Source organism: Hipposideros armiger, unplaced genomic scaffold (genome assembly GCF_001890085.2).
Source record: "Hipposideros armiger isolate ML-2016 unplaced genomic scaffold, ASM189008v1 scaffold_509, whole genome shotgun sequence".
NCBI classification, from domain to species: domain Eukaryota; kingdom Metazoa; phylum Chordata; class Mammalia; order Chiroptera; family Hipposideridae; genus Hipposideros; species Hipposideros armiger.
The window spans coordinates 747,361-759,487 of NW_017731859.1; the positions used below are offsets into that span (position 1 = coordinate 747,361).

Below are 12,127 nucleotides of genomic sequence, written 5' to 3' on the forward strand. Positions count from 1 at the left end.
GCAACTAGATTGAAAACGGCAACTGGACTTGGAGCTGAGCTGCACCCTCCACAACTAAGATTGAAGGACGACTTGACTTGGAGCTGATGGGTCCTGGGAAAAAGACATTGTTCCCCAATAAAGGTAAAAAAAAAAGCGCAACTGTAACCCTGGCCAAGCAGACAGCCATTTCAGGAAACAGATTAGTTCCAGTGAGAACAGCTGGTATCTGTGGCTTTTTTACTCAGGGTTGTTCTCATTTCTCCTTCCCCCAGAAGCTGATTCAACTGGGGAGGGGTGGACAGGCCATGAAAACCAGCAACTCTACTACAGCTGCTATGGGGGACCCACGTGACTTGCAGCACTGTCAGTTCACGTGGCAATCTCAGTGGCAAGTGAATAGGGAGAGTCAGCAGCTCTTTTATCCTGAGCACACCATCAACCAGTCAACTTGTCAGGGATTTAATAGGGAGGTGGGAGGTGAGACAAGAGATGCAACCTGTTGATGAGAGACTGTCACTGTCATTTACTGACAAAATATGAGGCTCCTACAAGGCCAGCAAAAATGTTTTCTTGAGAAAAATAAATATATAACAGATAACATATTGTTTCAGAAATACACTCCAAAACTATAGTTGAGTCTATGTGCTTAGGACCAAAGATTGGAAAATGCATGAATTGTGGCTGTTTTTATGCCGAAGATCATCATTTATCTAAATGTGATGTTTTATCTTCACACATGGCATTAGCATGTCGGCACACAGGACAGTGTCTGAGAATTGCATCATGTACTTATCACAACCATTTTTCAGTTTCACATTTGTATTTTTTTCTGGGACCCCTTTTATCTTCTTTTACTGACATCTATAAAGACAGAGGGTATAACTTAAGCTAAAAATTGATTATTCTTTACAAGAGAAGTTCAAATATGAGCCTAATTAAAGAATTTCCTAACACTTCCTCCTTGCTAAAGCATGACTTTTAATAAGGAACCCCCCTGACATGTCATTCAGACTTTCATTCATGTGCATGCACATAAACTGCTACTGTCCTCATCTCCCCATCTGGAAATGCCATTTGTCACCCAGGAGTAATTGGCTAATTTGCTGGGTTTGCCCTTTAAATGTTCCATGTTCTCCTGACACCTGCAAGTTTCATTTAGAGGGCTTTAGAGCTTTTTACTCAAGATAACACTGTTTGGAGAGGTGTTTTGAAGGACAGATTTGACTACAGTATCCTTTCATTAGACGAGAACACTGTTCCCATATGAAAGGCACCGTTTCTGCAAAAAAGGAGCAAATGCTAGTACCACAGCCAGGATTGCAGGGGGTGTGGCAGGGTTACAACCAGATATGCTCATCACTTGCTAACACTGATAACCACAACAACTTACCATCAAAACAGGTTAAACCACAAAATGCTACAACCAGAACTTACCATCAGAACAGGTTACCATCACGATAGTTACAACCACTTACGTCATAACCACAAGTTACAATCACAACAATGCACCATCATAACAGGTTACACCCTCAAGTAAAAATCAAATTACAACCATAACTTGCTTTGTGATATCAAATCTGGCTAACATTCTCTCCATATTAGGATCAAATCTTCACATAGAGGTCTGCCAATTAAGTTTGCAAACTTGTTGCAACAATGTTGCTAACCTTTTTTGATAGCAGAGGGATTATTCATTATGAATTTGTACCAACTGAACAAACAGTGAACCAGGTTTACTATTTGGGAGTGCTGAAAAGGCTGTGTGAAAAAGTTAGACGACCTGAACTTTTCGCCAACAATCCATGGCTCTTGCATCACGACAATGCACCAGCTCACCCGGCACTGTCTGTAAGGGAGTTTTTAGCCAGTAAACAAATAACTGTATTGGAACACCCTCCCTACTCACCTGATCTGGCCTCCAATGACTTCTTTCTTTACCCGGAGATAAAGGAAATATTGAAAGGAAGACATTTTGATGACGTTCATGACATCAAGTGTAATACGACAACAGCTCTGATGGCCATTCCAGAAAAAGAGTTCCAAAATTGCTTTGAAGGGTGGACTAGGCACTGGCATCAGTGCATAGCTTCCCAAGGGGAGTCCTTCGAAGGTGACCATAGTGATATTCAGCAATGAGGTGTGTAGCATTTTTTAGGATGAGTTTGTGAACTTATTTGTCTGACCTCGTATATTATGATAAAAGGTTTGCATCTTTGGTGTTTGGGGAACTAAAAATATCTGGCCTTGGGGGAGGATGTGACTCTGAAGGGCCAGCATGAGAGAGTTCCCTTGTGATAGAACAGTTCTGCATTCTCCTGCCTGATTGTGCTCATGGTTACTCAAATCTACATGTGATAAAATTTGACAGACCTACATGCACGCACACACACACACACACACACACACACACACACATACACACACACACACACACACTCGAGTGCAGGCAAAATCTAACGAACTTTAAATAAGGTCTGTACTTGAATTAATAACAGTACTGTACCAATATCAGCTTCCTGATTTTCACAATGTGCTATGGTTACGTAAGATATCATTATCCGGGAAACTAGGTGACAGGTACACAGGAATACTCCCGAACAATTTTTACAACTGCTTGTGGGTCTTACAGTATGTAAAAATAAAAAGATATTTTAAAAGATGTCTGACTTGCTATGGGTCTCTTTAAAAAATGCTTGTCACAATGAGTCTTGCTTTTCCCATCCCAATGGTGACAGTCTCCCCAGGTGGGGAGCTTTTCCCAGTGTGTCCCGTGACCCTCAGCCACTGTAATAGGTGCTGCCTTGTCAAACGGCTTCTCCTAGTGTGGAGACATTAAGCCATGCAGCACCTTGGCTTAAGGAACATCAGAGGAAATGTGTGCGTTTTCCAACTTGGATTATAAACTCCCCTCCTTGAGCTGCATGGCCCACATCATTACAAGTAAACCCCAAGTTGCAAGCAGGGATGGCTGGGAACCTCCTCTTATTCCCCAGAGGCTAAGAACAGATCAGTCAGCCTATTGGCCATGTAATCACATTTATAATGACAATAAGGTGTTTGGACAGGTCAATGCTCCTACCTCTACCCTTGTCAGGTTTGTAGTCACCACCTCCTAATACATCTTCGAGATCCTTGTCTGAAAAACCTGGAGGAAAAAAAAAACGCATTTCAACGCCAAAAGAACATTTTTCAGTGACAAGAAATTTATGTTAACGTTGCCCAACACCCCCAGAAAATGAGTGCCATTTAAAAGTGTCCCTGATGAAGGGCAAGCGAAATTCTAAAACAGCCCCCAAGATTCCCTCCCGCTGGTGTACACACTCTGTATAATGTCCATTACCTTGAGCGTGAGCAGGACCACGAATAGGATGGCTATCACTCCCATGACTAGGTTATATTACATGACAAAGGTGAAGGGATTTTGCACATGTAATGAAGGTACCAAACCAGTTTCACTTTGCATTAATCAAAACGGAGATTGTCCTGGATGGGACTGACTTAGTCAGATGAGGCCTTTAAAACAGGGTTGAGACCTTCCCTGAATTCAGACCCTAGAAGCAACCTTTAGTTCTCCTCTTCCCCCTCCCATCTCTCTCCTGCTGGTCTTGGAGAAGCAAACAGCCATTAATTTCACAACTACAAGGACATGTACTCTGCCAACAACTATGTGACCTTGGTAGAGAACCCAAACCCAGATGAGACCCCAGGCCTGGTAAACACCTTGATTGCAGCTGTATGTTGCCCTGAATAGAAAGCTCAGCTTAACAGAGCTCCCCACCAAAAGAAACTGTGAGATAATGAATGGGTGTTGTCTTAACTCACTAAGTTTTGTTTTGATTTTGCTTTTTTTTCCTTTTTTTTTCTTTAGTCATTTTTGTTTTGTTTTGTTTTTATTTTTATTTTTAACTCACTAAGTTTTGGATCCTTTGTTATGCACCTATAAAAAACTAACACAAGGAAAAAGAGTAATTAATTTTATTGTAGTTCAACTATTGAGTACACCTTTTAATATCCTGTGTCATGAAATGAAAGCACACTTAAAGCATTTCTGTTGCACTCCCAAGTACTATAGTTGATTCAAAAAAGCATTTGTGTGACTGTTTCAGTTGTGAGTTGTAAGAGCTGTTCTTTGTCATAACAGACCACTTTTTCTGGAAAAAATATGAATGATGAGCAAACGATGGTTGTGGCAGCTTAAATATTTCCCTGATGTTCTCTCTGAAAAAGGAATGAAATTATGCTCTCACTTAAAACCACTAGCAGTATTTGTTGTCACTGCTAAGATTTCAAAGAAAAATTAGAATTTAAAAAAAATCTATAACTACCGCTGTGAGCTTAACAGCTTCCAAATACTTAATGAGACGGGTGGTGATATTAACAAATGTGAATATCATAATGAAATGTGGCATTATTTGGAAGTTCAAAAGACCTCAGGGGCCGGCCGAGTGGCGCGATGGTTAAGAACTGGCTTGGGACACCAGAGGGCCCCAGTTCGGATCCCACATATGAGGGCCAGTGACACTGCCCTCTACAGCTAAGATGCTGAACAACAGCTCAACCTGGAGCTGGGCTGCCGTGAGTCACGGGCGACGGCGTAGGCTGCAGCCCCTGTGGCAGTGGGTTGCCATGGGCTACCATATGTAGCCAGCAGCCAGCGTGAGCGGCCAGCAGCCGCAGTGAGCAGCCATCCAGAAGCCGGTGACTGATCTGCCTTGCCCGGGAAGAGAGCAATGATGGTGCCAAATTGGGCCAATGAAGCAACATCCTCCACAACTAGACTGAAGAACAAAACAACAGCAACTTGTCTGTTCCCCTTCCGCCAATTCCCCACCGCTGTTCCCATCCCCCCAATTCCCCAATAAAAAATCTTTAAAAAAAAAGACCTCAGGACACCAACATTTTCCAAATGACGAATGTACAATATACAAAACCATGAATGGGTAAAAGTTCCATTAAAGGTGCTTCTGAAGCATCTACTTCCTAGCCAGTTTCTACACCAAGTTTGATGCTACTCACTTCCTCATTGATGCAGCCTCATTCTTAGCGTACTGCTGCCTAAGTTGCCCCAATTCCACGGGGTTTGTCTCTTGGCCTCAATAAATACTGAGAGATGGGGCTCGGGATGACACTGAAACAAAAGTTTGTACTATCCTTCCCTTCTCCATACTGTCTATATCTTGAAAGCCTGACAACTATAGAATGTTCCCCAAACTCCCAGGAAGAGAACAGATTGGAAAATGGGGCTCCCTTGGTCCAGCACTGCAAGGAGCAGGCTTGTTTGAACCAGGAAAGGCAGCTCAGCTAGGAAACAAATCACTTGCTTCCAAAGCAGGAAGCCATGTTTCGGCAACTTGTTAAAGCCTTTCCGTTATCTTCCCCCTCCTCCACCTTCCAGCTCTGTTTTGCTGTATATGTTACTTATAATAAAAATAATTACTTTTCCAAAAAAAAGTAGTAGAGTCCTGTGGGATTTAATGGAATCAAGTATGGAAATTTCATTGACAGTTTCACATACCACACTGCACTTAACCTGCAAGAAAACAACCGCCAATTGAGTTTTTAGTGTCTTATCAAAGAATGTCCACAATGATCTGAAGTCTATTAAAGTGTTCCTCCCTTTCTCTGCTGCGATCTGTATGAGGCCATATTTCCTTCATAGACTTCAACCATTACAACACGTCACAACACCTGAATACAGAAGCAGATGTCAGAGTCTAGCTCTTCCACTAACATAGATATCATAGAAATTTGCAAAAATGTACAAAAATAGCTTCTCACTAAATTCTGTTTTTGTCTTACCAAGCAGCTATTTCTCATAAAAATATGGTATTTATGCTAACATGTATGGTTTATTGTTCATTTTTCATTAACAGTTCTTTTTTCAGGTTTAAGTTCAAAGATGAAAATTTTGATAGATGTGACCTACACAGCCAAAACCCTTGAGATCCTCAAGAATTTTGGCAACCATGAGACAAAGAAGTTTGAGAGTGACTATTTTAGGTCCTCCTGTGCCTTGAGTGTTCCCAGCTCTGCCAGGCCAGGAGTGGCTCTGTGGGCTGTTGTACTTAATGAGCTGCAACCTGAGTAGGGAGCCACAGAGCTGGCCAGTGCTTTCAAAACAGCTACAACTTACCTCCTCCTTCTGTATTCGGTTTCCTACGGCCACCATCTCGATCATTTTGATCATCCAAGGCATCAGCCAAGTCAAAATCTTTTGCTTCATAAAAGAGAAAGTCAATTGGTTAAACTACAGTTAGGGCACTTGGACACTACCCCAGAGGAAGCTCCATGGGGAAGATGACAAATATTGATAGACGTGACCCACATAACCAAAACCCCTTGAGGTCCTCAATCATTTGGGGAATCCTGAGATGAAAAAGTTTGAGAACCACTGATTTAGGTTCTCCTGTGCCTTGAATGTCCCCAGCTCTGCCAAGCCAGGAGTGGCTCTGTGGGCTGTTGTAGCTAATGAGCTACAACCTGACCAGGGAGCCAAAGAGCTGGCCAGTGCTTTCAACCAGCTACACCTTACCTCCTCCTCCTCCTCCTCCTCCTCCTCCTCCTCCTCCTCCGGCACTCGGTTTCCTGGGGCCATCATCGTGATCACCAAAAGCATCAGCCAAGTCAAAATCAGTACCTTTAGTGGGCCCCAAAGCATAAAGGAAACAGCCAACTGATTAACAACTGGATACAAGATTCCAAAAAAGCAAAGCAACAACACCCATGAGCCCAGTTCATCAGTGCAATCAGTGGGTTAAGGCAAAAAAAAGAAAAAATTTAAATTGGGTCCGACTCCTTCTACAGACATTGATAATGAAAATACTAATAGGATGCAGCAAGTTACTGATTTCTGCCTCTGCAGTATATTACCCATTGTGAACTAATTGATACTCCTATCTATGTTTTGCTTAGGCCAGCAGTCAGACCACAGTAGACTCACTGATTACAGATATTAACCCAAGATTCAAACCCAGCTGCATAGAGTCCATAACCTGGACAATCAACAGGGAGCCTGCATGGTTACACACATACACACACACACACACACACACACACACACAAAGCCCTTTGAGGGTGCAAATGTGAATACACAAGAGCAAATCATAAAGCAGCAGTTACTCTCTCTTGGGTCAAGACTATGTCTTCAGAAGAAAGGTAGCTCCACTTCAAGGAATGTGGTAGCATGCTCCTAAATACTAGGGACTGGTTGCCAGATGGGAGCAGTGAGTTCATCCCCCACCCCAAGGCTGTTTTTCTTTCCATCAGTGAAGATGTCCACATAGTAAAATGGCCCATCTGGACAAAGGTTAAAACAACTCCAGGAAAGAGTCACCAAGAAGCGCCGAGTTCCAAAATCCTTCACTGAGAGATGACACTGTAAAATAAATGCCATTCCAAATATTCCTTCTGCCTAAGGAAACGTTTGATGGGGTTCAAAAAATGTAAACAATGACATCGTCCCTGATTTTAGAATGTGAAATGGTTGAAAGGGGAGAAAATCCAAATGCATGTTTCTCTGGAAATTTTCCCAAGCAGGACTCTTCATAAAAAAACAAACAAAGGAAAAACACACACACACACACACACACACACACACACAGAAGTCATAGTCATTGGCCAGCTACATACTGTATTAAGTTAAACCCAGTGTTCTGGGTAATGTCTTGGTTGGCTTTTCACATACAGGACTTAAAACTGTGGGTAGCTCAACTGGACACTCTACTACACCAGAGGGAGCTTCATTGGTCTTTCCTCATTGTCCTCTCAGAGCAGCATGTTACCTGCAGGCTTTGCCGGAGCTCTGGTCGTTCCTGGCCTCTTGGTTGTGGTGGTAACATGGTCCCATCTCTCTAAAAGGGACAGGGGGACAGCAAGGGGAACACGTTTAGTAACAAAATATAGCAGCCACTTCATGGCTCAGGGAAGTAACATCATGTGGAGAGTACCCTTGTCTTGGTCCTTGAGGCCCTTCTAAGGCCTCTGAAGAATCACTTAGAGAAGGATGACAAAGAGATGTAGGGAAAAGGTTTAAATGAGACGAATTCTGCTCATGTTTCTTCAGAGGATGGGTTGTGAGGCAGGCGTGGTCCTACGTGAAACCAGGTGATTAGTGGAGCTGAGGCTTCAGCCCAGGTTTGCTGGAGATGACCACATGGTTCAGTGAGTACAGGAGCCTAAAAATGACCCTTGAGAGCTTCAAGCTTTGGTCTCCACCACTATCAAACTGGCAGCATAACCACAGACACTACTGCCCACGGATGGATGGAGGTTATGCTCCCAGTAGACTATGGGAGTGTCTTATAAAACTGAAAGTGGTTATAACACCAATAAAATATTTTATATCAGCGGGTAACTACTGTAGATGTTTGGTCTATGGGCTCAACCATATTCCTTTAAAATCATGAACTTCGTCCACATCAATTACATGGCATGGCATGCACAAGTTTTCCAATAGTTTGTTTTTTAAAACATGAAGACTGTGGTATACCTGTTACTACAATTGGAGGTATTAGAGGGGAAAACATAAGTAATGGGAAAGGCAGAGATGAAACATGCTGAGGTTAATACACAGTAATCACGTAATAATTATGACTACTCAGAAAACAACAGTAAAAATAGAAATTAATTGAAAGCAAAAGAATTTGATACAGCTATAGTATGCAAATAGCAACCTAAGAGTGCTGGAGTACAAACAAAAGAGAAACAGACTCATAGATACAGAGAAGAAACTAATGGTTGCCAGAAGGGAGGGGAATTGGGACCTGGGTGAAGAAGGTGAAGAGATTAAAAAATACAAATTGGAATGGATTTCTGGTCAAGTTGGGAGAGTAGGTGAACACTGTCCTCACCTCCTCTCAGGGCCACATCAACTACAACTAAACTACAGGACAATCATCACTGAGAATCACCTGAAGTCTAGCTGAACCAAAGCCCTACAACTATGGACCTACAGAAGAAGCTACTTCAAGACTGGTAGGAGGGGAAGAAACATGGAACAGGCTGGTCCCACTCCCACGTGTGTGACCATTAAAAATCAGGAGAAATATCTCAGCTGTGGAGGTAACTCCTGGAGGAGCAAGGGGTCCCAGCCTCATACCAGGCTCCCCAGCCCAGGGTTTCAGTGCCGGGGAGAGAAGTCTCTAACTTCTGGCTGTGAAAACCAGCGGAGTTTGTGGCTGAGTGAGACAGAGGGTAGCTATAGTCCCAGGAGCTCCTCTTAATATGACCACATACGGACTTAGTCACTGACAAAATCACTCACTCTGAGCTCCAGTACTGGGGCAGCAGCTTGAAACGTGCCAGGGACATACAGGGAGAAACTGACTTGTCTGGCTTCAGTGCAAAGGCTGGAGGGCCAGCTTTTTCCCAAACAGAGGAGCTGGCAGAAGCCACTATTTCTTTGTTGAGCCCTCCCCTCTCCCTGTGTGCAGGCAGATGCCACATTTGAGTATCTATCACACTAGATACCACCTTTCATCTGTCCCACCCTAGTGATTCCCAGAGACCCTGACCCACCCAACTTTCAAGCACACCCAAGCCCCTTCCAGTGGATTTCCGTACAAACAACCTGACTTAGATCATACTACAGACTTTTGTAAAATCTCTCAAAGGTTCACACACCCAAACAAGCAGCATCTGGCTCTGGCATGTTCCGTACCTCTGGCTGAGCAGCCCTAAGTCCAGCATTAGCAACAGCCAGAATTGATTCACAGATTGACCTCTTGAGGAACCTCTAAGCCCAGTGCATGTGGCAGCCATCTGCGGATTGCTTTGTAGATCATACCAGGTGGTCCTGGGCAGAACACAGGCTGTAGCTAAACTTGGCCTGTAGTTGGTCCCTCTCAGGAGGCCCCAGGGTTGGCACACCTGATGGCCAGCTTTGGACCAAGCCGGAGCACCACCCAGCTGCCCTCAAAGACAAAACACCCAAAGGGAAGATTGGGTAGGCACCAGAGCCCCACTAAAGCGAACCCTGCTCTATATGGTCAGACCTTGCATAACAGTTCCTCCACTGTAGTCCTCACGACCAATCAGCCTGAGGGTCAATGACTTCCATTGATGTGCAAACACCAACAAAGGCTCAACAACAGGAGGGTACACACAACCCTTACAAGGGACACACCTGGAGCACCTGACTCTGGTGACCAGGGAGACTGCACCACTGGGTCCACAGAACACCTACTACATAAGGCCACTCTACTAAGATAAGGAGGCATAGCAGCCCTACCTAATACATAGAAACAAACACAGGGAGGCAGCCAAAATGGGGAGACAAAGAAACATGTCCCAAATGAAAGAACAGAACAAAGCTCCAGAAAAAGAACTGAACAAAATGGAGACAAGCAGGGCCGGCCGAGTGGCGCGATGGTTAAGAACTGGCTTGGGATGCCAGAGGGCCCCAGTTCGGATTCCACATATGAGGGCCAGTGACACTGCCCTCCACAGCTGAGATGCTGAACAACAGCTCAACCTGGAGCTGGGCTGCCGTGAGTCGCGGGCAATGGCGTAGGCTGCAGCCCCTGTGGCAGTGGGTTGCCATGGCCTACCGTGTGTAGCCAGCAGCCAGCAGCCGCAGTGAGCGGCCATCCAGAAGCCAGCGACTGATCTGCCTCGCCCGGGAAGAGCGCAATGATGGTGCCAACTTGGGCCCGTGAAGCAACATCCTCCACATCTAGACTGAAGAACAATAAAAGGACAGCAACTTGTCTGTTCCCCTTCCCCCATTTCCCCAGCACTGTTCCCTTCCCCCCAATTCCTCAATAAAAATCTTTTTTAAAAAAATGGAGACAAGCAATCTACCGGAGTCAGAGTTCCAAACACTGGTTATGAGGATGCTCAATGATCTCAGGGAGAACTTCAACAAAGAGATGGGAAATGTAAAAATAGAGATATACAACATAAAAAAGGAGTCAGAAATAAAGAATACAGTGATGGAAACAAAGAATACATTAGAGGAAGCAGAGGCTCGAATAAGCGACTTAGAAGATAAGGAAGCAGAAAACACCCAATCAGAAGAATAAAAACAAAAAAGAATAAAAAAAAATGAGGAGAGTTTAAGGGGTCTCTGGGACAACATCAAGCATACCAACATTCACACTATAGGGGTACTAGAAGGAGAAGAGAGAGAGGGAGGAATTGAAAGTCTATTTGAAGAGATAATGACGGAAAACCTCCCTAATCTGGCAAAGGAAATATATATACAAACCCAGGAAGCAGAGAGTCCCAAACAAGATGAACTCAAAGAAACCCACACAAAGACACATTATAATTAAAATACCAAAGGTTAAAGACAAAGAGAGAACCTTAAAAGCAGCAAGAGAAAAGCAGTGAGTCACCTACAAGGGAGCTCCCATAAGACAACCTACTGATTTCTCAACAGAAACTTTGCAGGCCAGAAGGGATTGGAAGAAAATATTCAAAGTGATGAAAAGTGAGGACCTATAATAAAGATTACTAATCCTAAAATTCATTTGGAATTGCATGGGGCCCTAAACAGCCAAAATAATCTCGAAAAAGAACAAAATTAGAGGAGTCACACTCCCCAATTTCAAAAATTACAAACCTATGGTAATAAAAAGAGTGTGATACTGGCATAGTAACATACATATAGATCAATGTTGTAGAACTGAGAATCCACACAAACTCCTCATATTTCTGGTCAATTAATTTTCAACAGGATGCCAAGACCATTCAATAGGGGAAATAATTGTCTTTTTAGCAAATGTTGCTGGGACAACTGGATATCCACATGCAAAAAGTATGAAGTTGGACCCCTACCTCACACCATATACAAAAATTACCTCAAAATGGATAAAAAAAACCTAAATATAAGAACTAAAACCATAAAACTTTTAGAAGAAAACAAAGGGGTAAATCTTCATGACCTCTGATTTGGCAACACATTTTTAGAGGTGACATCAAAAGCATGAGCAACAAAAGGAAAAAAATAAACTTCATCAAAATTGAAAACCTCGGGCCAGCCGAGTGGCGCGATGGTTAAGAACTGGCTTGGGATGCCAGAGGGCCCCGGTTCGGATCCCACATATGAGGGCTAGTTACACTGCCCTCCACAGCTAAGATGCTGAACAACAGCTCAACCTGGAGCTGGGCTGCCATGAGTTGCCGGCGAAGGCGTGGGCTGCAG

General features: G+C 43.6%; 1 protein-coding gene across 4 annotated transcripts in view; it reads right to left on the reverse strand.

Moving 5' to 3' along the window:
- The window catches only part of CD99L2 (CD99 molecule like 2), a 93,030-nt gene that overhangs the window by 24,383 nt on the left and 56,520 nt on the right, over positions 1 to 12,127 (reverse strand). For 2 of the 4 annotated variants that reach the window (XM_019667887.1, XM_019667888.1), the window contains exons 3-6: positions 7,764 to 7,832; positions 6,515 to 6,619; positions 6,116 to 6,199; positions 3,062 to 3,127 (exon numbers count right to left, since the gene is read on the reverse strand). In XM_019667887.1, the coding sequence (XP_019523432.1) occupies positions 3,062 to 3,127; positions 6,116 to 6,199; positions 6,515 to 6,619; positions 7,764 to 7,832 (324 nt within the window). The remainder of the gene's footprint in view (positions 1 to 3,061; positions 3,128 to 6,115; positions 6,200 to 6,514; positions 6,620 to 7,763; positions 7,833 to 12,127) is intronic. The other 2 variants (XM_019667889.1, XM_019667890.1) reach the window with 1 other exon arrangement.